Here is a 25,637-nt window from a genome sequence, read left to right as displayed (position 1 = left end):
TTAGCCCTACTGTAAACTGAGCTAGCTCCGTGCCCCAGGTATATAGATAGCTTGCACCCTAATCAAATGAATCAAGCCAAAGCAGCTAAGTGCGAAGCAGGCTTTTAATACACCTTCAACATACAAAATACTGTACAGTGTAAAGAAAGGACTAGAAACCTAGAGCTTCAAGTAATAAAACCGGCTCAAGTTTCATTTCATTGAAATGTACAGAATACAAAAGTACAAGGCATGAAACTGCCGAGGCCGCTGCTGTTCAGATGGAGAGAAACTCTCCTTGCAAACACTGCAACCTTGAGAGACAGAGGATAGCACAGCCGCTGTGTAAACTACAAGTAGTCTTCAACAGCCAGGACCTTCCAACTGGGACTCTGAAGCCTTAGTTTCTAGCTGGTTTTAGAATGGCATGATCCCTGCTGAATCCCAGTTGCTTAAGAACCGGGCACGGAAAAGGTGAGAGTCTTCATTTTCCCTGTAAACTGACTGAGGTTCACAGACCTCTGCCGTAGGTGCCAGGGTCTTTAACTCAGATTAACCAGTAGCACAATCAGTTGAGCTGCAGGGGTAGATGCTCAGGTGCTGCACCCTGTGTAAAGTTAAAATATCCTTTCCAACAGGTCTAGGGCAGTATTTCACTCATCCTAATTAAACGGCTCACAGCACCCCCAAGTTTTGATTCTAATTTTGATCCTACCAGTACCGGTGATCAGCTGTAGCCCCTGGAAGAAGAAGAGTAGCCTATGCTCCCTCCTGTGTAAGTGTTAATTTGTGACCAAAAAGCAGTTTAAAGGCTGCTTGCACCTAATCTGTGGCCCTGGCGAACCTTCAGTGAAAGCTGCTTTCGATTCCATCCCTCCAGAGTCAGCCAGGTGAGGAACACGGATGGATGGCTGTGAAGTAGTGTCTTCAGATCCAGCACTGCTGGCATATTGCAAAGCTGCCACTACTTGTTCCTCCACGCACAAGCAGCAGCTACCCTTAGCACCTCTGGGAGAGGGATTCCCCCCTCTGGACATATGCTACCGGAGCGCTGCCCTGCAGGTTAGGCAAATGGATTATCAGTTTCGCTATGCTACTTCCTCTCTAGTTTAAGAGCTTCGTAAGTTCCATACCTTTTATTTCAGCCTGGGCTGTAGAAGAGCCATTTAACTGTCCTTCAGTGGGCAGACCTGGGGAACAGAGAAGATACCATTTAAGACATGTTATTTGGTATGGCTACAGCCAACTAGAACCCCAGGAAACAAAACCTGAAGCAGGGAACAATCCAAGGGAACTCAACATTTCCTGCTCCTGCTGTGGTAGTTTCTCCCCCCACCCCCAAGTGCAAGAGTGGGGAATGAGTAGTTTGGAAGTTGCACCTTGGAAGGGAAGAATCCACCTTACATCTCAAATAGAGACCAGAAGGGTAGTGTAGGCTGCATGAGCAGCCACCGTTCACACTGGGAGCTCACATGTAGAATTCAGAACTACAAAGGTGACCAGTAAAGGAAACTGCTTGGCTTGTGTGTCTGGTGTTTTGATGGCTAAAGGCCTGAGGTACTTTCAAACAATCTGCTTTCCACTTAGAAATGGAGGTCCTCTGTCTAGACTGCCCGCATGACTGGAGAGCTAACAGAAGCACACAGAGAGAAAGCTGAGCTGTTGGAAGGGAAAAGGGCTTGTTACAGAAGGGGGCAATACACGGCATTGTTTCTATAGGCAGAGCTCATGAGAACATAAAAGGCCATACTGGGTCAGATGAAGGGTCCATCCAGCCCAGTAACCTGTCTCACAGTGGCCAATGCCAGGTGCCCCAGAGGGAGAGAACTTAACAGGTAATGATCTAGTGATCTCTCTCATGCCATCCATCTCTACCCTCTGACAAACAGAGGCTAGGGACACCATTCCTTACCCATCCTGGCTAATAGCCATTAATGGACTTAACCTCCATGAATTTATCCAGTTCTCTTTTAAACCCTGTTATAGTCCTATCCTTCACAACCTCCTCAGGCAAGGAGTTCCACAGGTTGACAGTGTGCTGAGTGAAGAACAACTTTTTGTTTTAAACCTGCTACCCGTTAATTTCATTGGGTGGCCCCTAGTTCTTATATTATGGGAACAAGTACATAACTTTTCCCTATTCACTTTCTCCACACCACTCATGATTTTATAGACCTCTATCATATCCCCCCCCCTTAGTCTCCTCTTTTCCAAGCTGAAAAGTCCTAGCCTCTTTAATCTCTCCTCATAGGGAACCCGTTCCAAACCCCTAATCATTTTAGTTGCCCATTTCTGAACCTTTTCCAATGCCAGTATATCTTTTTTGAGATGAGGGGATCACATCTGTACACAGTATTCAAGATGTGGACATACTATGGATTTATATAAGGGCAATAAGATATTCTCCATCTTATTCTCTGTCCCTTTTTTAATGATTCCTAACATCCCGTTTGCTTTTTTAACTGCTGCTGCACACTGCGTGGATGTCTTCAGAGAATTATCCACGATGACTCCAAGATCTTTCTCCTGATTAGCCCACATCATATTGTGTGTATAGTTGGGGTTATTTTTTTCCCCAATGTGCATTACTTTACATTTACCCACATTAAATTACATTTGCCATTTTGTTGCCCAATCACTTCGTTTTGTGAGATCTTTTTGAAGTTCTTCACAGTCTGCTTTGGTCTTAACTATCTTGAGCAGTTTAGTATCATCTGCAACTTTGCAACCTCACTGTTTATCCCTTTCACCAGATCATTTATGAATAGATTGAATAAGACTGGTGCTAGGACTGACCCTTAGGGAACACGACTAGTTACCCCTCTCCATTCTGAACATTTACCATTTATTCCTACCCTTTGTTCCCTGTCTTTTAACCAGTTCTCAATCCAAGAAAGGACCTTCCCTCTTATCCCATGACAACTTAATTTATGTAAGAGCCTTTGGTGAGGAACCTTGTCAAAGGCTTTCTGGAAATCTAAGTACACTATGTCCACTAGATCCCCCTTGTCCACATTTGTTGACCCTCTCAAAGAACTCTAATATATCAGTATGACATGATCCCCCTTTACAGAAACCATATTGACTTTTGAACAATTTATGTGTTTCTATGTGTCTGACATTTTTATTCTTTACTATTGTTTCAATTAATTTTCCTGGTACTGACATTAGACTTAACAGTCTAATTGCCAGGATCACCTCTAGAGCCCTTCTTAAATATTGGCATTACATTCGCTATCTTCCAGTCATTGGCTACAGTAGCTGATTTAAAGGACAGGTTACAAACCATAGTTAATAGTTCTGCAATTTCACATTTGATTTCTTTCAGAACTCGTGAGTGAATGCCATCTGGTCCCGGTGACTTGTTACTGTTCAGTTTCTCAATTAATTCCAAAGCCTCCTCAGTGACACTTCAATCTGTGACAATTCCTCAGATTTGTCACCTACCACCTACAAAAGACTGCTCAGGTTTGGGAATCTCCCTAACATCCTCAGCTGTGAAGACTGAAGCAAAGAATTCATTTAGTTTCTCTGCAATGACTTTATAGCCTTTAAGTGCTCCTTTTCCACCTCGATCGTCCAGGGGCCCCACTGGTTGTTTAGCAGGCTTCCTGATTCTGATGTACTTAACACTTTATTACCTTTTGAGTTTTTGGCTAGCTGTTCTTCAACTCACTGCATCATCCCTTGCCTTGTGTACCACCCTCCCATGTCTGCTGACTTCAGGGATTCCCTGCCATTCATTCCCCCCTCCTCAGCTTTGTTCTCTTCCCCCACCATTATTTCCTGTCTCTCAGGGAAATAAGTCAGGGTGGCAACATTTTAAATTATTAGGACAACAGGCACAGCTGGTATGGGGGTGTTCTGCTGGAAGCTGGTAATGGCTGCCCCACGTGATTCTTTGATTTATAGACAACTAGAGTTATGTCACAGATATACAAACACCATGAAGTTGAGTGTCGGGCGTTGCTTTGCTCAGGCAACAAACTTCAGGGACTAACAAGTTTCTCCTCCCCACTGGAATGTTGGGAGACTCAAAACACCCTTCAACCATGCTGTTTGAGCATAAAATGGACTTGCCAGCTATCCTTCAGCAAGTCAGTTCCTTTCCCTGATAGTTCTAAAGGGTAAATGCAAAAAGCCAAAAATTTGGCCTTTTATACATCAAACCATCAGTAAGAGGCACAAGCTGGTTTATTTTAAGTCATTTGCAGGTCACTTTTAACAGCTCAAGCAATCCAGCTGCAGAGTGTTCCATCCCTCATTTTACCGAAGGTGGAGAGCGGAAGGAAAAGATGACTGCTATAAACAAACCAGAGATCATGTTTGATGTGTAGGAGGTATGGTACCCAAGCAACAGTACCAATAGCAACCTACTGCAGTTCAACTTAACCAGCACTAAAGTGACACAGCTTCCCACCTGCATTACATCAGCAGAATAAATTTGGGGAGAACAAATGATTCAACGAGCAACAAAATGTGAAAAAGGCACCTAGTATGCCGAAGGAATAGATCAACTAAGAAGCAGGCACAAGACGAGTGTTCTAAAATCTTCAATAATTCAAATCTTCTGTGAACTGGGAGTAGAGAAAGGGGCAGTAATACCTGAATGAGATTCAAGGCTGAGAATGGGCAGCTTAGGCTTTACTATTATAAAAACCCCTTCAGAGCTAGCTTAGCTATCATATTTAAACACAGAAGCCCTTGTTGAAGTGGCTTGGAGAGACGAGGTGATGCATTATTCAGGACAGCCCATCACTCCATGTACCTGTTCGATCCCGTGTGGAGATCTCACTTGTCAGCCTCTCAAAGTAGTCAGGTAAATCTGTGTATTCGTTTCCATATGAAATGACTTTAATCCCTTTATCCAGCATGTTTTCACGGAGCTTCTTAAACTCATCCACATCTCCCCTCCGCACAAGCATGAAGTGTTCCAGGTCTGACTTGTGCTTCACAGCTTCTAGGAAAAGGGCCTGAAACGTGGTGTCATCAACAGTCCAGCCACAGCCCAGGAACAAGAATGATTTGTTTTCATACAGCTTCTGGATCTCCCGCTTTGAAAAGGAAAGATAAAAGTATCTTAGCAGTTCGGGCAGGTTTTATTGCAGCCATCACAATGTGCAAGTTACACACTATTTGCCTTGTACCAATTAGATAACTGTAAAGAGCCTGGCATGTAAACATCACAAAATTTAAATTAGGAACTCTAACAATAACTGAACTAGTCCATGGCAACTCATCCATTCATCCGAAACAGATTCACCCTAAACTCCCTATCTTCTAAGTACAGCCTACCTTCTTTGTGCCCAGCTGTATACATTTAGCCATATTAAAACTGCTTGCACCCATTTTACCAAGTGCTCCAGATTGCTCTGTGTTGGTGACCTGTCCTCTTATTGACTAATCCCCTAATTTGTGTGTCACCAATAAAAATGTTACTAATGTAGGACCAAGAACCAATCCCTGCAGAAACCCCTAGAAACACACCTGCTGATTCCCCATTTACAATGACCTATCAGTTAGCCAGCTTTTAATGCATTTAAGTGTGCCATGTTAATTTTATATAGTACTAGTTTAATGAAAATGTTGTGTGGTACCCAGTCAAATGCCTTACAGAGGTCTGTCCATTACATCTACAATATTAATACTATCAACCAAACTCGGTATTTTGATGAGGTTACAAGTTAGTTGGACAGGATCGATTTCCATATACCCATGTTGACTGGCATTAATTATATTACAATCTTTTAATTCTTTATTAATCACGTCCTGTATCAGCTGCTCCATTATCTTGCCTGGGATCAACGTTCAACTGACAGGCCTGTAATCACCCAGGTCATCCCGTTTGCCTTTTTAATACTGGAACCACATCAGCTTTCTTCCACTCTTCTGGAATCAATTTAGGAAGGTTGGCTTTCGTGGGCCTGAGAAGTTCAATCCAGACTGTCTGACCAAGAGGGGGACTTCTGGATGTTTCTGTACCCTGTAACCGAACATCCTATTCTAAATATATCCTAGTCCCACACTAAGGACAGTGTTCAACTACACACAAGATCTATAGATATTTATATGTAATAGACAGGAGGTAGGAAACATTGATTTTATCCACAGGTCCCACCAATCCTACTCTCCAGGCAGAGAAGATTCCGTCTCTCAGGGTGACTATCATTTTTCAGCAGAAAGTCAACACCAAGTCTGCCATGAGCAACAAGTGACAGTGAAAATGGAAACGGCTCCACCACTGAGCCTTGCCCCTTTCAAGGCAACATTTTTGAACTCAATGAAATCTGAAACTTATGCTGAATCAGAAATATTTGCTGGAAAAGCCAGAACCATTACCCCCAACAGACGAAGAGAAAAGCCAAACAAGCACAAGACCGTAGATAAGCAAAGCATTCTCGGCTTGGGTGTCTTGGGGGGAGGGAGGAGAGAAGGGCACAAGCAGGCTGAAGCTCACCATAACCTCTGTATTGCGCAGGACATTCTGATACCCGGCTGGATGAAGCACTATTCCACAGGGGTTTGTGTAAACTCCATGGATATGCAAGACACTGAGCTTCCTTTTTTCTTGCGCCCACTCCAGCACCTGCACAAAATAAACACAGCCTGGGGAATATCCGCAAGAAGTGCCCATCTGTTTGGGTTCCTGGGCAAGTCAGAAGTTAGTGGGGGCAGAGTGGGCCATTACTTGAAGTCTTCATTTGTCAAATCTCACATTCCAGGAATTAAACTGGAAAGGAACATTCCTTAAACTCCCGAGGAGGTGAGATGCAGAGAAATCCCAGTGCATGTGAAGAAAACAAACCCAAATCATCTGCAAGGCATCTAAACCACAGGAGGCCAGTGCTTATATCCAAAGCCTATCAAGGGTCAGCTTGGGCCATTTCTCCATAGGGGAGCCAGATGCTCTTCCCAGGCTCCTTACTGCAGGTCTTGCAATCATAATTTTTCAGTAATTGCTTCAAGTTATTAACAGCATGTAGCTTTTCAAGAGCGTACTGAATTTCAGTCTATTTGAAAAGTTAACTTCTCCTTCACATCCCTACGCTCATGAGTTCTGGATACAGCTTGTCATACCTCAGACTAAAGTGGTGCCACAATGCTCATTTGCCCCAGAGGTTTGTCCTCGTCACCCACTGTTGACAGGAAAAGGTGGAATCCTGACTCAGAACTCAGCAAGGAAAGGATAAAACAAGCTATTTGACCATTATTTTAATATGCATTTCTCTTAAATCTACATGTTTATTCTATTTCCAATTTAGACTCAAAACAGTTTTGAGAAAGCTCAGCAGTTTAGCCTTTGTATGCTTCAACAAAAAATCCTTATCACATTTACCATGTTTGCAAATTCATTCCTATGCAGCTCATCTCCTTATTTAATCTTGCGATGACTGAGAATGCTACATTTGTATCATTGCAAAATATATCCAACAGTACAGACTGGGAGGTCATGTCGGAGACTGGAGTTTAGAAATGTGATTAAGCTGTGGTATATTTTACGTAGTGATTTTTTTCCCCATTATGTCTAACTATTCTCACTATTTCTATAGTCTCTGCAGCGTGCTTGGCACTTTATGGACAGCATGGAGAGCAGATTCTTGCCAAAAATCTGAACTGACAATGTAAGGATCAGGAATAGGATGCAGAGTGCCAAGTGACTGAGTGGTGTAATTTAGAATCTGCTGTTGGTTAAAGTAATATAAAGTTAGGATTTTCTGTCTGTTGGGTGACAGATCCATCATGGGAAGGACTAGGGATCAGAAACCTTGTGGAGGAAGCAAGGAGGGACTTGGAGGAAAGTTCTGACACATGGCAAAGTGGGTCAGGGATGGGGTCCCAGGAAAAAGGGTAGGCTACATGGAAGAAAGTAGAGATTACAGAGGAAGACAAAAAGCAACAGGGTGGATGGGAGACAAAAACAGAAAAGTAGATGGGTTAATTTGTGCAAGGCCTTGAAGGTTATGGCCCTGTGTGTATTATATATTCTATAATATACCCCAAAAGGAATGTGTTTTATCTGAAAAGACTGATCAGCTTTGTTTGGGGCATATAGCTTCCTGCATAGTTCAAAATCTTAAAGCCAAGTCCCACCTGGAGTCAAATAAAGCTGGGAGTACATTGGCAACTAAAAGCCAGGAGTCCGAAGCACTGATCAAAGCAGTACAAAAGCTGTTAAAGATGCCTGGAGGCTCCTCCTAAGTTACGAGGATGTCCGCCAGCAATTACAGCACTTCTAAGGATGGACATTTGTGACGCAAGGAACTTGAAGGATGCACTGTTCTTACCTACCCCTCTCCCAGAATACTAGAGACCCTTAAACGTACAACACGAAAGATCATCCAGCCAGGTGTATTTTGTCTACCACTATAAATTGATGTCAGTGTCAACAGCATGACACATTTCACATAGGGGCAGGATGTTCTACCGCCACTGACCTATGGCTCATGTGAACAAAGAGCAGAATGTTTAGCCTGGCTGACCCACTTTTTACCTTTTTTTCATCAGTAAGGTCGAGAGATTCAAGCTGTTTCCCTTGGTCTGCTGCATACAGTTCCAGCAGGTTATCAAAGTTTGTGGTTAATACGAGTGCTCCATTTTCCATTAAGCGAAGCACAGACTGAAGCAGCTGTTTCCCAGAATCTTCCATTTTAGACTCCAGGTCATCAAACACCTCGTATAAACAGTCTTTGAAAAACGTGGAGCGGACATTGCTAGTGCGCTGCGGAGGGAATCCAACAACCCAAGGTCAGAGTTGGGAATCTGATTTCCTGTAGCACTTTTCATACACGGGGGACAAGGGCAGTGTACAACCCTACATACATAGCCTGAATTGCTTTGCAAAGCAATGAGTTAGTGGGGGGCACCGATTATGTGTAAGGCAAACAGAGTAGCAGTTACGTGATCAGAAAAGAGCTTTCAGCAGAGATGGAATTGTGGCCAGGACACCCAACTGATCTCTGCCCACCCAGGCATGTCTAATATGCTCATCACGCGGAGCCAGAAGCAAGGCACCCTGCTCTTTCCTTCAAGTACAGTGGGATCTTTACTGTCTATTGAATGCTCAGGCAGGCAGAAGGGATCTAGATTTAATCATTCACAATAGAGCACTTTTAACTGCAGCACCTTTAGTGCTGCCCTTCGGTGGCAGCAGCAAGGAAGAGCACAAGGCCTGAGGTGGGATTTGAACCCACAGCCTTCTACCCAGAAGTGAGACCCACTGGCAGCCAGGCCTCCCCAAAACCCGTAACTCAGAAGTACGTTCTTCCCCAAACACAACACATCCTCAGGGCTACCCCCTCCAGCCACGCCTCTTGCGAGAACATGCTTACCCTTAAATTGCTACGAAAAACTAACATTTACTCTCTCCGGCAGCGCAAAGACAGGCTACTAAGGGAGCAGATACTTTCTGCAACACAGCTATGTAAGGAACCAGCGTATAGAGCAAGGTGATCTCCACTGACAAACCGGCATCTGAGCCCCCAACATCACCATGTCAGCCCACACAATCATGACGTTCTGGGCCAGAGCCATCAAGCTACTGTGACTGAGGAACCATCTCACTGATCCCAGCCTGACTGGTTTGGTCTCTTGATCCTGGCACACTAAGTGGTGGGAGCAGGCACTTCATGCAACACTCTCAAACCTGAGGTTGCCCCAAGGACAGGCCCAGGACCACGGGATGAGTTTCAGAGAGCGCAATACCCAGCTTTGACTGGAAAGGTCCAGTCAGGCCCATTAGGGGCAATTGCTTTGGAGAATCCTTGGCCACCCCCCTGCTCTCAAAGCCACATTCTACACACTGAAGTTGATGAATCCTGCTGCACATGCTCACTCACCGGAGATAGTTTCTGGATAAGGTCATGGGCAACATGAACAAGGTTCTTATCTTCCTGGAGACATTTCTGAAACTTTCTGCTCTCATCCTCTTCAAGGAGATCGAAGTCAATAGCAGCATCCAGCAGGGCCTGGATTAACCCTTTCCAAGATTTCAGTGCTGGGACTTGAGGAGCTACTGCTGCACTGATCCCTGTCCCAATTACCAGAACAAGTTCCCGGGGCTTTTTGGTTTTAAGGCTTGGCAACAGTTTTCTGGAATGAGATAAGAGAGAAGCACATTTGTGCTGACATAAATGAGTGTCCCAAATGCACACATGGGTCACAGAACTTAGAGGAGACAATGGACAAGGCTGAAGGGGTTGGCATGCAGGGAGTGACAGAGTTCCCTCAAAAGACAACGCACAGTTCTACAGGCCAGTAACAGCCAGCTATAAGTATGAGATATTCACAACTTGGTCCTTTACCAGCCCTGTTAAGGCCCAGTGCCCCATCACCCTGGCCAATTTCTGAAGCAGAGTAAGTCAAGTAACTTTAGTTGCAGGACAGCAGAGATCCTGGCAATTGGCCCCATTTAGAAATGCAGGCTAGAAGGATGGCTGGTATGTGGAGAGAGAGACAGAACTTTGTCCTGATAGTATCAGCCACTGACAGAGTTCTTCACATTTTTGTATACATCAACTATCAGGTTCAAAATGCACTCCTTGCCCCACAGCAAAGGGGCTCCAGCGCACCTATGGGGATTCGGGAAGAGGAAATAACATAACCTTAAGCGTGTCTGGTTCTAATTTCAAAATGGCCCAGACTGCTCCTCCTCCTCCTGTTTTATTTATTAAGTGACAGGGGCTCCAGTGACATCTCTCAAGACAGAAGCTCTATTTATACACAGAACAGGCCAGTGGAAGCAAAAGTTTCTTGCCAGCACACACTACTCTTTAGTGCCTCCATGGTCCAGTCTGTCATTGGCCTGTGCTGAGACTATTAAGCAAAGGGTGGCAAGAGGGATTTTTGGTGAGCCATGAGAAGGAGCAGAGTCAAAGCGTGGACCACGCAGAGCCTTACAGAGGGATTGTCTGCCCGTCCGCCCACCCCCTTACTTTGCTGGCGGTGTACCTGTACTATGTTTTAAGTCATATTTTATCAACACCCTATTGAATCACCATCACTGGTGATTACACACCAACTACAGCTGGGTTTACCCAGCAGGGGAGCCCAGGGAGCTTCAATATTACTGAGAGAATGAGCAAAGAGAAGCAACCCAAATACAAAAGGAACACAATCTGAAAACTTTTGACACTCGGCAAGGATGGGAACGTAAATACAGAAATACCTAGGGTACTTTTACACTGCAATCTCCCCCTCCACAGCAAGTCTCAGAGCCCAGGTCAACTAACTCGGGCTTGCATTATGGGGTTTAAAATAGCAGTGCAGACATTCCTGCTTGGGATCAAGCCTGGTCTCTGAGAGCCTCCCCACTCAACGGGTCTCAGAGCATGAGCAGGAACATCTACACGGCAATTTTTAGCTCAATACCGCAAGCCCAAGTTGGCTGATCCAGGCTCTGAGACTGGCTGCAGTGGGGTTTTGGTTTTGCAGTACAGACATTCCCATAGTCAGTGCCTCTGTCTCAGTGCAGGTTATGTACCAAGTTGTGTGGCTGCAGCAGTAGATTGGCCTGAGAGCTCTTTTGAGATCAGCACAGTTCCATGTGCTAGCTGCTGTTTGAGAAAACAACTACTTGATCCTTTGGTTTGTGCATATGTTATTGGTTGCTATTGCAAATCTGGGTCTATTCGGTTTATTCAGAAAATTTAGGGGATTAATTCTGAACCCCAATTTTCCTGCATCATCTATAAAAGAAACAATCTTTCCCTAATAATATGGGAGTGAAATCTTAACCAGGCTTTTTTATATTTTCAGAATCCTGTTGGTTGAAATCCTGAGCATCAGAGCATGGCTGGCTGGCCAGTTAGCTCAGTTGGTTAGAGCGTGGTGCTAATAACGCCAAAGTCACGGGTTCGATCCCCGTACAGGCCACACTTTTGGGGGGAGGATAGCTCAGTGGTTTGAGCATTGGTCTGCTAAACCCAGGGTTGTGAGTTCAATCCTTGAGGGGGCCATTTAGGGATCTGGGGCAAAAACTGGGGATTGGTCCTGCTTTGAGCAGGGGGTTGGGACTAGATGACCTCCTGAGGTCCCTTCCAACCCTGATATTCTATGAGTCTATGAGCCAAACAAAGTGACGATTCTAAGCAACAGCAGCTCAGGAAAGAGATTTGGTTCCCACACTGATAAGCAGTAGGCATTTCTATCACCACATTCCTAGCGAGCCAGCCTACATGCCGAGCCTCCTCTCTGTTCATTTTAGAATTTAGCAGGGTGGAGGAAAAACAAAAAAAAAATTATTTAAAAAAAAAAATAAATAAAAAAACCTGAAGACCTGGATATTTTAATTGTTATTTAAATTAAGTTTTATTTCACCCACCTTCCTGCCTTCTCACAGCCAATAAATAAGTCAGGTTAGCTGAATACACTTCCTCCAACAGCTCTTCAGACAGACACTTTTCCGCAGAACCAACCCAGAGAGAACATCAAGCGCTGGCTAATATCTAAGCACACCCAGGCACCCTCCAGCACGATAGGGAGTTTAAAGAAACTGAAGCAAAGCAGATGCCCTTTTCTGCTTTGAAAGGGAACAAGTCCTGGGAATTTTCTTAATCTTAACTCCCTTGTCCTAAAGGTTAAAACATCACAAGGAACAGGATGGACTGAATTAAACCAAAGCAACTTAAATCACCAAGTGGAAAGCTTCAATTTGGTACATATTTTTGCTACCCAGTAATGAGCTATGTGGTGGTGTCTCCTGAAGTCAGAGGCCAGGTCTCAACATCTGTGATAACTGTTAGGATATATTTCAGAGGAACAGCCGTGTTAGTCTGGATATAGATATTCAGGCCTGTCTGTAAAGGCCTATATTCTAAGAATTTAGGTGTATTCTTATCACTTGGCTAGTTATAAAGGTACAAAAGAAAGAATCAAAATCACTGTCTGCTGGTGTAAGGGCCTTCTCTTACTGTGACAGTCTGAGGCCCTGTTCTTAGGCTAAGGCCTTTGGCTAAGCAGCAGAGGCAGCCATAAGCTAGGAAGTGAACAGTCACATCCTCACATTCCAAACTAGTCACCTTGAAATAAGGTGCTATTGGGCTATTAGGCACTATCAGAACAGGATTGTATTCCTATCACCTCCAGAGAAAGGGAAGTGCCTAGAAAATGTAAAAGAAAACTTAGTTTGATAGCATCCTGTCTGGCAAGAACTCACTTATCAATAGCTGGGATGTGAAATCCTCACTTCTGTATTGTCTTGTCATTATAGTTCCCACTTTGCTATTGTTTGTCTGTATAATCTCTCTGGTTCTGTGATTGTTCCTGTCTGCTGTATAATTAATTTTGCTGGGTGTAAACTAATTAAGGTGGTGGGATATAATTGGTTACATAATCATGTTACAATATGTTAGGATTGGTTAGTTAAATTTCAGGAAAATGATTGGTTAAGGTATAGCTAAGCAGAACTCAAGTTTTACTATATAATCTGTAGTCAATGAGGAAGTGAGTGGATGTGTGGGTGGGGGATGGGAACAGGGAATGGGGGTGCGGAAATTGGAATCATGTTTTGCTAAAGAGGGGAAATGGAAATGGGGGTAAGGAAATTGGAATCATGTTTGGCTAAGGGCAGGAATGGGAACAGGGACACAGGTGTAAGGCTCTGTGGTGTCAGAGCTGGGAAGGAGGATACTAAGGAAGGAAACTGGAATCATGCTTGCTGGAAGTTCACCCCAATAAACATCGAATTGTTTGCACCTTTGGACTTCGGGTATTGTTGCTCTCTGTTCATGCGAGAAGGACCAGGGAAGTAAGTGGGTGAAGGAATAAGCCCCCTAACAATAACTTCAACAGTCTCTTGCACCCAGGAGCATAGCCCCTGGGTCCCTCACAGGATCAAGCCTTTAATACAGTACAAGAGCTATTGTTCCACACTTATAAAGCTTTACCTCTGCAGTTAGATTCTCCCCCCAGCTGAGTCCTCCTTTACATAGGAAAGCAGCCTTTCACTTAATTTTTGATAGAGGCTCATGGAGTCAGTATATTTATTATCTCTTAAAACATTTAAATAAAAAATAAGTAGGCTTTAACACATTTTGTATTAAATTCAGATTTTAAACAGGTTTAGATTTAAAAAATAATTAAAATAAATTGGATTTATATCAAAATATAATTTATATAAAATCTGATTCCCCGCCCCCCCAAGAAACAGATTTTTATCCACACAGACAAGAAAACAGTGGTTATAATGAATTGCTGAAGACAGCATACATTGTCAGACAAGCACTGGAAAGATCACTGATTCTTAGTGCCAGATGTCACACCCCTTTCTAAAATGAATGCAGCGTCATGGAAAAAAACTCTCTTCATTTCCCTCTTACTAATATTTCAATGTCAATGTAGTAGAAGTAAGTTCACCTGGGCTTTTTCGGAGGTGGTGTTCCATCCACCAACAGCGTGTCTTTATCCAAGTTCACACTCACTGTAGAAGCCATCCAGTTTCTGTAGCAGACAAATTTACAATAAGCAAAATTAATACATGCTATCTGATCTGGAGCAGGCTAAATTACTAACTTTGTAAAGGAAGAACAAATATTTAGTCTCATTATCTTTATCACATCATTTTTTGGCTAAGGACTGCACTATTCTGGATTCTGCACTTCAGCTCCAACCTAGTTGCTCATCTTTACTGAACCAAAAACTTATTATTTTTAATGAAGTTTTGCAAAGTATCCAGGAGACTATTCTAATGACTGCTGATCACAGTTTCAAACTCCCCATTAGCTAACATATCCTCTCAGAAGCTTAAAAATATGAATTCCTTACCAGCTCCACCCTCTAATGTATTTCACCCAGGTTCAATAGCTGAAATTAACATGGTTGATTAGGTTTTAAAAAGCATCCATACTCATTGTGCCATTGCCTTATCACTCCTGATGCCAGCCTGGCACTAGGATTGCCTCTTCTCCCCTGCAGCTGTGCAGCAGACCTCCCCCAAGGTACTAGCATTGGCATCAAGGCAATAGCTCATTTCTAGTCAAACACCTTCATTTTACCTTGCCCACTCATCTTGGTTTGTTGGCCTGCATCCTTGGGCAAGGTTGGCACCTCTGAGAACCGTATTTGATAGAAATCTTGCTGCTCCAGGGCCAGCAGAAGCAAGCACAAAAGATTTTTGTTGACTTTACAAAAGAGGCTATTGTGGATATCTTTTTATTCTTCAGTGATGTGTAAATGATCATATTCGTTATATATCTAGACTCCAGAAGATTTTCCATGCTGACAATTTAAATGTCAAATTATATACCTGAAAACCTTTGTCAATACCCCTTCAAATGAAACCCTTGGTCAGGAGAATTGCCAGTATATTTCTCCTATTACTAAGCCAGTCCCTCCGGAACAAGACTGTTCCAAAGGGAAAGAGAGGGTATCTCTCAGTCTCTATTGCCTTCTCAGTCATAGGCCATCTCAAAGGGGCCAGTAAGATTCTAGTTTGTGCTAAATGCAATGGTCATTTTTGTGACATGGAAGTCCATTGAGTAGCAACTGGCCTGAGACCATAATTTATTTTACACAGATCACTGACTTTCAGGGCCATTCAACCTGGGCCAGATCTGAACAAATGACCTACAGGGGAGTCTCTTCGTTTCTCTGCTAGGAACAAACAGCTTTTAAGGCAGATTATATTTTATGGTAAAAACTCAGTGCCTTCTTAATATTAGTGGCTGTAAATTGGGGACTGAACCCAATATCTTCTGCATCTTAACTTCATGGTCCCAATTCCCTTTTGGAAACATTGACATAAACCCAAGGACAGCAAACAGTGCTAAACGTTTTCGCCCACAGAGGTATAATTTAAGTGTGACCAACTTGGATTTTCTGTAGTTTACAAAAGTACAGCTCCCAAGCTTCTGGCAAGTAAGACTCAGATTTTAAGGCCAGAAGGGACCCTCGTGATGGTCCAGTCTGATCTCCTGCACATTGCAGGCCAAGTTGTCAGTGTGGCCTGCAATGTGAAATCATCATGGGTACAGTTTACAAAACTCCAAATACACCCTGGATTTCATCCCACATGCTGATATAATATGTGCAGGCTCTGCCTTTGTAGGCCTCAGACAGCCTTTACTAGTATCCTCTTTTTGGCAAGGGGTACTCACTTCTAAAAAGTTTTGATCTTCTGTATCGGATTACTTCTTTTCTGGAGTACGCTGATCACAACACTTGTACATACCTGTGAGTGTACAAAATGAAAATAATTTCACCTCATTCCTTCTAGCTCAACATATTATTGTGTTAACTACTACTGTTTCCAGAAAGGGCATACAGGGAAAAGCAGTTTCCCCCCAGTGATATTAGTTCTGACATGATCCAGATCAGTGATTGTTCCCATGTGGAATATTTTATCATACAGGTTAATTCTTTCAAGGCACCATTACTCTTCCTTTCAGGTGACTGCCAAGTGCTTTCTGCCACCAGATTAAAGTGTTAGCTGTGGCAGCTCTTCATTATCCCAGTTTTTGGGAAGCCACCTGAAATCCTTCAGAGGGACAAAACACAATGTACAGCACCACACTCGGTAAGATCTGAGAAAAGAAACAGCAGCCTTGCTCGTATTGTTTGAGGGCTTATCAATTTTAGTTAAGCACCCTAAGGCTCAGACAAAAAAATGTGAGTCGGGTATTAACTCAGACATTTCGCAAGGGGGCAGTAGGAACAAAAACAACTGCTACAGGGAACTGTGAAGAGTAGGAAGAGAAAAGGAGAAGAGACTCAAGGCTTCCAACGTTTGCCTTTTGGAATCCCACTTAACAGACAACAAATCTTTGCCCATGTTTAACAATCTTCCATTCCTTTCTTTTTTTAAAAGGAGCTATGAAATAAACAAAATTGAGCCAAAAGACAATTAGGTTAAGGGGAAATCAGAAGTATTTTGGGACTTGAAGGGTAAAATTTTCTGAAGTAGTTATCAAAAGTAAGAGTGAAGAACGTAGTCAAATTCAGTCCAAAAGCAGCTGTTTCTTTTGTCAGAGTAAGCTATCCCTTAGTTATTTCTGATCATTCTAACGCCCGCTAGCGGAAAAATTGCTCAGGTGTAAAGAAAGTATAACAATTTGTTTTGACATGAACTATCAGTGCTTAAGCATGAAACTCAGATGAAATCTAGCTGAAATATACAATCATATTTTGCACATTAATTTATGCAAAATCACCTCAAGTCCACAATGAAAACAGGACTCACAGCCAAGTTTTTAAACTGACATGAACAGTTATGTAGGCCACTTAAGCGTTCCAGAGGCTCTGTTCTAAGCCCAGGTAGCCTGCATAAGCTTCCAATTTCTTTAAAGAGAAACACCAAGGTAATTTAGGCACAAAATGTAAGTTTTTATATTTGTTTCACTTCATCATATATCAGGCAATTGACATTCAAACATCAAAACTGTTTATGGAGTTTGGATGTAAGCATTTCCCTGTACGGTTTGCAAACTCAAATTGTACTTAGCCATGGGAATCAACGTGAAACTGACTATAAACAAAAGTTAAAATGAACAGTCTTGTGTTTCTCTCAGCCTGGACAATGTAAACAAACATAACTGGGGAAGTCAATTATTTAAAGTGAATCTATGGTATGAAGGGCCTTTTAAAATAAATTTGGATTTTAACTTAACTGGACAACGTCTCTAAGTTATCGTCAGGAACTAGACCTTTCCATCACACTGAACCTCCCCTTATCGAAAACAAGAGAAACTATTCCTAGTCAGATCTCAGGGAAAAGAGTGCTTATATTTAAAGCATTAGCAGCAGTCAGGCTATTACTGGCAGGGATTACTGTTCTTAAAATCAAGGTTTTAATCCCAGAGTCAAGAAATGTAAGTCTCCAGGTCATGTGCCAGGGCAAAATGGCTGCTCTCCAGGGGGGATGGAACTGAGAGAAAATGAGCATCTTTTGGGCCAGGTTATTAGACACTGGAATTATTCAGTTCCTGACAACTGAACTGTGGGGAAGGCTGCAGAGGGGAGTCTTACACTAGCTGATATTGCTGTGAATGGCAGCCCAATGAAGAACAAAAGTGAAGACAAAATGGAGAATAGCAATATTCAGAGAAAAGCAATTGTTCATTCTTCCTGAAACATCCCAGTTTATGCTACAGTAACTTTGGAGACTGTGTGAGCATCAAGCTCTTAAGGCTTCTTGGCTCCAGAATCCTATTCTCCCATCATCAAACTATCCTTCTATGGAGTGAGGGAAAACCAAAAGCATTTTCAGATGGGTAGAATAAGTCAATTTTTTTCCACATGAAGTCAGTTTACATTTATCTTGTGATAACTAGTTCCTGTTGATCTTATTCCTGGAGTGAAAATCTGAGCTCTTTATCCCGACAGCTTTGTACAATGCTGAAGGCAGGTTAGAAAAGGTATTTAAGATAATGCAAAGTGACTTACACTTTGATTTGAAATGAGTGTGCAGAGTCAAGAGATATAATTGAACTCCCACTATGTGCAACCAAAGTGATTTTTAAAATGGATCATCATCCTTAAATCTACACAAATGTCATCATCTAAAACTGTATAAAATCTATACAAACAATAAATCTAACACTTACAGAGTGAGCAATCAGTGAGACCAAGTACAGGTCAAAAGCATTCAAATCAGAATAATGAGGGTACAACTACAGTAAAACCAAATGCTTCAACACAAACACAGGCAGTCTCACATTAATGTTGCTGAACTTCTCACGAAGCATGGATTTAAAATGCCTTACAACAACTCTGATCATGCCAAAAAACACTAACAGAACCACTCAAGATTCAGGCATGGTTGCACTTACACTTTAGGAAGTCCACAAAGAACCCTATTTTTCTTGTGAATCAAGCGTCTAAGGCAGTAAACTACACAGGTAGCTTAGCAATCTGCACACTTACAAATTTTCAAATGCCCATAATTCAGTCAAACCAAAACCAAATTTCTCCCAAAACAACGCAATGCCTTGCACTGTTCCTCAGTGAGAAACGGTTCTATAATAGCTGAAGTATTTCTCCCCCGCTTATTTTCCTTCCTCAAAAGTTACCACGCAAAATCCATGAGGGCTATTCTACAGATTAGACCCATTCTACTCATGAGGACACTGAGACACGGAATTACATTTTAGTAAGAGTCATAGACAGGTCACAGCCTCCATGAATTTGTGTTTATTGCCCACAACCTGTCCATGACTTTTACTAAAAATATCCATGACAAAATCTTAACCTTACCAATGCCCATCTCTGACAGATCCAACAGTCCAGCTCCCTGGTTTTGACCTTTCCCAGCCATGAAAAATGCTTCACAGACTGTGAAATCCGACCTCCTCTGTGAAATCTAGTTACTGGAGGGGAGGAGAGGGCTGGGAGTTATGCTTTGTGTGAAAGATCTACACAAAAGAGAATACAGAAAAAAGGAGAATGAAGAAAGGAGAACAGAGATCCATCCACGAGCACAGTAGGGAACAAAAAAATGCATCAGTTTTGCTAATTTGCTCAGAAAGTCGGAGTTACTGAAAGTAATGCAAATATAGCGACTGAAGTAAATGGTGTTAAATCACATTTGTAACAGAGTTTGTACGTGGATTTTTATTAAAAGAAGATGCATATACAAAGCCATACTATACTACAATTTTTTCCTGAGTATTTTTATTTTAGAACTGAGCAAACTGATAGCCTCAGTTTCCAGGTTTGAACAGCATACACACATGCAAAAAAATCACCATCACAACTGACTCTCTTACCGGCAGTCTCAACTGAGAAACCAAGGACCAAATGAGTCCTGAAAACTGAATTCTCCCCTTCTCATCCCAAAGGTAGGCCCTTCGGTGCAGGCTCAAGGCAGAGTGGCAGTTTGCACTGCAAGGGGAAGCCTGTACTGCTTCTGCCCGTGTTGTTGTGTGACTTCAGCCTACAGTGAAGTCAAGCCTGGACCTGCCACCAGCACAGAGATTCATCTAGGGCAGAGGTGGTCAATAGGACCACCACGGGCCAAATCTGGACACCAGACACTTCTGAACACACTGCAAAATCTTTCTATTTACTTATTATAATCATCATTATTTTTGTATTATTTTCTCTGGAGTGTGGTCCTTGACTATACCTTGACAAAAAATAATTGATTACCCATGATCTAGGGCGTCATCCTGCATTCTTTGCATGCTCCAACTTCTCATTGACGTCATGGGAGTTTGGAGTAGCATGTCCCCAGGGGTTTTACGACTTAGCCTTACAAGTATGTTGTCTTTAACAAGAGGAAAAAAGTAAAGGAGTACTAGTGGCACCTTAGAGACTAACAAATTTATTTGAGCATAAGCTTTCATGAGCTACAGCTCACTTCATTGGATGCATAATTCAAGTTAGGAGTTCCCTATGATATGGAGTTATCTACAGACATCGGAACAGATGCTGAACCCGCACGATTTAGGATATAATGTCACCTAAGAGCTGTATCTTTTTCTACCTCATTTTGAATTTCTGCAAACAATGAACAATGAACTGCAACATGACCAGACTGCGCACGCAGTGAGTACTATCAAATATACCAGATCATCCCTTCAATGACAAAACCATAAAGCAGTCTTTTAATTTAGAATAAAATGTTTACAACACCTGTTCTCTTACCTTTAGGTTTTGTTCTGTTGTCCTCTCACCGTCCCTTTGATTAGAGTGTGTCGCTGCAGATCCAAAGAAAAGTTAGGAACACTCCAAACACGTGAGAGTTTCTTGCCAGTTCTACCCAACATGCTCTCATTATTCCCACTTTACAACAGAGAGAGATCAATGGTCAGAAGTTTCTTAGATACCGGAGCATGTAATGAGATGTGCCTTAAAGAACCCTTGACAGCACTTGCAAAACAGCCACTGTTGCAATTTCTCTCGGAAGTATACTACTTTTTTTTTTTTCCAAAGCAAAGATCTGTCAGGACGCACAATAGCACACAACAAACAAGAGCTCTGTATGAAGAAGATAGACTCATGATTGTCTAGGCCTGTAGATGTTAAGCACCTGATCTTTTTAACTCTAATCAGTTCACTGAAGAATGTCACACACCCCTAAAATATGAGTTGGTATATTTGATAAATCCTTGGTTACCTCACAAATAAGTTTATTTTCCCCTTATGGAAGCAATTCTAGGGTGTTTACTTCAGAATCTTGCAGTAGGAGGACAGAGAATCAAAGATAATCGCTTTTCTGCAATGTTGTGTAATACTGTCTGCTCCCCGCATTTTGCAAAAAGTAGCCACACAAATCACCTCAGTAACTTTTGGTCTAACCAGTTCTTGAATCTCAGCAGTGATAGTGTTCTAAGCTTCAAGAGGGATGGTTTAGAATTCTTTCCTAATATCTAGGCCAAACTTTCCTCCCTTAACTTCAGATCATCCCTCCTACCAATTTCTGAGAATTAAGCACTGCCTTCCTAGAACACATGGTTATCTTCCAAGGTCATCCCTGGGATTGTGTCTCCCCCCGCCTGGTCATCTCTTTGACTATATAAATTCAGGTCACTTGAAGAGAGACTGTGGGAGCTATTTTTGTTTTTCTTTAGATTTGCTACATCCTTCCTACATTTTGAGAGACAATACTACAGGCAATAGTCCTGGTGCAGCTGGTTGGACAAGAGCTCCAGGGAGGCAGTTACAGGACACTAATTTGGCATTGTCATCCCACTACACACATCAGAAGTCAATAGCATTGCTTTTTTCATGCTCCCATCCCTCTATATGCTCCTGTCTGGTTACCTATTTATCTGTGACCTCAGCAACTACGTCTGTACTTGAGTTTCCATCTATACTATTTGCTTCTCCCTAAGTGTTTAATATGTTCCCAACAATGAGAGGCTGTTTCTCCTGAATTACAACTGATTAGCCACTAGATAAATTATCACTCTTGATCTGAAAAGAGGAGATTAATTTACTTATTTGATTAAACTTGTGACAACCCTGATGTTTATAATAATGTTGGACAGAGTTCACATGGAAAGCCTGTTAACTTCTCCAGAGAGGTCCCAAACTAGCTTGGTCTTTGTAGATTTTGCCAGCTTGCTAAGGCTCTAGTAAAACTACTGAAGAAGAGTGAGCTGTCATATAGAAGTGCTAAACTAAATAAATAGTAAGGAATTTGTTTAGATAGTTTGCCCATTGCAAAGCTGAACCAGATTGTGTGGTTTAATCTTGGTTCAACCTAAGAACTTTGTCTGAAAGTTACATATTTTATTCACATATTGAACAATAAATTAAAATGACTGTTAAATACTAAGAATGGAACTTGGTTTATGATCTTAAGTGCTGCGGGACTGCGACACTAGTGTCACTTTAATAAAAGCTCAGAAATTTTATTTGCCAACAACTATTTTCAAGTACTCCTCTCTGGCTGACCATCCTATGTCGTGCTACCTGGGAGGTGAAAGTTTCAGGAGTTAAGCTTGGCCAAGGGCAGGCACTACAAAGGCAGCAAGCTCAGCCCTTAGGGGAAGGGACAGCCTCATTCATTTAGGGAAACACGACTCAATCAAAAAAAAGAGAGACAGGTCAGGGAAAGAAGATACAGAGGAAGAGAAATCAGTAAATAGGAGGCATGGAGGCTTTCTGGTCTGGGACTGCACACACAGTAAAAAAGAGTTTATGACACCAATCAGCCAAAAACTAGGAGTATACAATCGAAAAAGAGGATTTTAAGTTTACAGAATGAGTATTTTTAACAAACAAAGGGGTAAGATGGAAGCAAAATTGCATCAGACGGTACAGTAGAGAACAAGAGCTGCAGGGCCTACAGAAACAGAACAAGGAAGCTAGTGGCATAATAACCAGGCACTGCCAACTTTTTAAAGTGAGTTCTTTGTGTGTGAGATCAAAGGATGAGGACAGGTTCCACAGACTACCAAATCTCATGAGAGGAAGAAATCATTAGATTCAGGTTAAACCAGAACAGTCAGATTTCAAATTTTCTAAGAACACTGAAAACCTAACAACTGAAACTTAAGCTGTATTACACTAATCCATCAAATTTCGTTTGTATGTTCACTTAGGAGCAGTGGGTATGGAAGATCTCCACTTTCTGGAGAGAAGACAATAAGGGGCTTACAGAGCAACACATCTTACCAAAAGCAGGTCTATCACTGAACAATTGGCGATCACCTTTAGCTCAAGACCAGATTATTATTTTGGTCATGGAGAATGGGAGGGACATTGTGGGGCATCTCTGAATAAGTAACAGAAACACCTCAATATGCAAGGGAGTCAAAAAGGGGTAAGCCCATGGTCTAGTGCTAGGAAATTGGGCTGGGATCCAAGTTCAAGATGTCAGCTGGGAGCGGTAGAGAGTGACGAAAATGGGAGCTTTCTATAATATTTTTATGAACAACAGGGGTCTTGGTTGAGCCATTTGATTTGGTATTGTTACCTACTGAATGTAGAGGAGTGAAAACACTTCTCCTGGAACAGAGGAGAGACATGAGGTGTTTGGGTCCCACAGCTGACTGGGGTGAGATGAAGGCATCATCAAGAGCTGTCTGGAATCAACATATTGACAGAATACCCAGAAAAAACCATGAGAACGCCAACGACTGAACATTAATACTTAACAATGGAAGGCCCAAACAGGCTGAACTCAGTTTGATTTGACATCAGAAGGACAATGGACTGGAGATGTCAGGAACCTGCAATAAGAAGTGTTCACAGACACACAGCAGCTCTCATTCAGGGTTCTCACACACAGAGCAGCCTCATGGGACTCAAGAGACAAAGGGACAGAGAGAACAGAAATGAATTCTACAGAAGGGGCTTGGCGGAGCCCCAGATTTTGCCAGTGCAAACTCTACCTTAGGTTAGCATACAGAAACAAAAGTTAAGAGCTTCTAGATCAGGGGTGGGCAAACCATGACCCGCGGGCCAGATCCAGCCTTTCATAGCTTTGGATGCAGCCCGCGGATTTGCCACCCACGTGGCACGTCACCATTCACCAGCACCACGTCCCTGCAGCCCATGGGGGAGGCAGGGCAGAGGGCTCAGCGCACTGCTCTTGCCTGTAGGTATCTCCCCCAAAGCTCCCATTGCCCAGGAACGGGGAACTGCGACCAATGGGAGCTTTGGTGGAGGTACCCACAGGCACACTGAGCCCTCTGCGCCCCCTCCTCCTGCTGCACCCCAATCCCCTGCCCTGAGCCCCCTGCTGCACCTTGCACCCCTCCTGCACCCCAACCCCCTGCCCTGATCCCCCTCCCGCACTCCGCATCCCTCCCTGCACCACTGCCCTGAGCCCCCTCCCACACTGTGCACCCCCTCCTGCATCCCAACCCCCTTCTCTGAGCCCCCTCGTACACCCCACACCCGTCCTGTGCCCCAACCCCTTGTCCTGAGCCCCTTCCTGCACACTGCACCCCTCCCACACCTCAACCCCCTGCCCCAGCCCTACATTCATGGCCCTGCAAGCAATTTCCCCACCCCAATGTGGCCCTCAGACCAAAAAGTTTGCCCACCCCTGTTCTAGATGCTGCACTGCAACAGATTCAAAACCTGCTCCGGTTTGGAAAAGGCTGCTTGATGTCACTTCAAATACTGATGTGCATTGATACCTGAAACAGGTAAAAAGTCTCTGATCAGGAGTCTATCTCAGTCAGATTCACTGTGCAGCACTCATGGTGAGAAACAGGAATGTTGGAGCCCGAAAACCCAGTCTCCAAGGCATTGAAGCCACATGGCCTATCCTCATGGAAAAGTGTGACCTTTTAGGGTCTGGCACACTAACAGGTAACTCCCAGCACACTGTTTAAGGGCCAGAGGATAGTCCAGACCCTGTGAATCCATAACACAGCAAACTGTCTCAAGCAAGGTTTCCACCCCTCATATGCTAGAAGTAGCATTTATCGGTCCTTTCTTGGTCAGGAAAAGGGAGAGGGAGTTATTCAAACACTGACCAATGGTCACATCTACATTATGAAAACAGCCCTTGAATAACTAACACGTTCAAACTATTCCTTGCCAATTTACACCAGAATTTTAACAAGGATTAGCCAACATGTTTAAAAAAAAACCACCTTTTTCCTAGTGAAGAAAGGGTCTTTCGGGGAGGCCTGGTCAACACAGCAAAGCTTTGCTGGCATGTAAGTGTCAGCTAGGATGGGGGCTGCATGTCAGTGCTGGGTGAGGAATGGCCATGCCGCGTTGCCAAGCCCGGGTACCAGCCGCCGCCCCCGCCCCAGAGGGGGCTGCATGTCAGTGCTGGGTGAGGAATGGCCATGAGCGTTGCCAAGCCCGGGTACCAGCTGCCGCCCCCGCCCCAGAGGGGGCTGCATGTCAGTGCTGGGTGAGGAATGGCCATGAGCGTTGCCAAGCCCGGGTACCAGCCGCCGCCCCCGCCCCAGAGGGGGCTGCATGTCAGTGCTGGGTGAGGAATGGCCATGAGCGTTGCCAAGCCCGGGTACCAGCCGCCGCCCCCGCCCCAGAGGGGGCTGCCCCGGGCACGCTCCCCTCAGAGGGCTGGAGGAGCCGCGCCGGCCCCAGGACCGCGGCGCAGGGGGGTCCCCACGACCCTGCCCGGCCGGGCTCCGCCGCGAACTCACCTGGCTGTGGCGCCCCAGCCGCTGCTACCGGCCCGCGGGGAGCCGCCGCCGGCGCAAGCGCGTTACACTCGCCTCGCATTCCTTACCGCGGAGGCGCCTTGCCGCTCCTTCCCGTGCGCACGCGCGGTGCTCGCCCCGCCCTCT

At 43.7% G+C, this 25,637-nt stretch overlaps 1 protein-coding gene and 1 non-coding gene across 8 annotated transcripts; one reads left to right on the top strand and one right to left on the bottom strand.

Annotated features, from left to right (window-relative positions):
• Nucleotides 1-86: 86 nt before the first annotated feature.
• Nucleotides 87-25,628, bottom strand: FAM118B (family with sequence similarity 118 member B). Of its 7 annotated transcripts, none has more exons than XM_048827197.2 (11): nt 25,494-25,596; nt 24,411-24,506; nt 20,557-20,609; nt 16,071-16,144; nt 14,332-14,415; nt 9,816-10,068; nt 8,471-8,698; nt 6,437-6,565; nt 4,748-5,033; nt 1,113-1,169; nt 87-1,035 (listed from the first exon to the last, which is right to left on the bottom strand). In XM_048827197.2, the coding sequence occupies exons 5-11, from the start codon at nt 14,406-14,408 to the stop codon at nt 944-946; spliced, it is 1,122 nt and encodes a 373-aa protein (XP_048683154.1). In that variant the 5' UTR covers nt 14,409-14,415; nt 16,071-16,144; nt 20,557-20,609; nt 24,411-24,506; nt 25,494-25,596; the 3' UTR covers nt 87-943. The 7 variants fall into 7 exon arrangements, with proteins under 7 accessions (XP_048683154.1, XP_048683162.1, XP_048683155.1 ...); XM_048827205.2 differs by having other exon boundaries at nt 87-586; XM_048827198.1 differs by lacking the exon at nt 24,411-24,506 and having other exon boundaries at nt 25,494-25,628.
• On the top strand, nt 11,777-11,850 carry TRNAI-AAU (transfer RNA isoleucine (anticodon AAU)). The gene has a single exon. It is a non-coding gene; the product is annotated as a tRNA-Ile (tRNA).
• Nucleotides 25,629-25,637: the final 9 nt, after the last annotated feature.

This window comes from Caretta caretta, chromosome 22 (genome assembly GCF_965140235.1).
Source record: "Caretta caretta isolate rCarCar2 chromosome 22, rCarCar1.hap1, whole genome shotgun sequence".
In the NCBI taxonomy this organism is placed as follows: domain Eukaryota; kingdom Metazoa; phylum Chordata; order Testudines; family Cheloniidae; genus Caretta; species Caretta caretta.
Note: the sequence above shows the minus strand (reverse complement) of the source record. Positions and strands in the feature narration are given on the sequence as shown.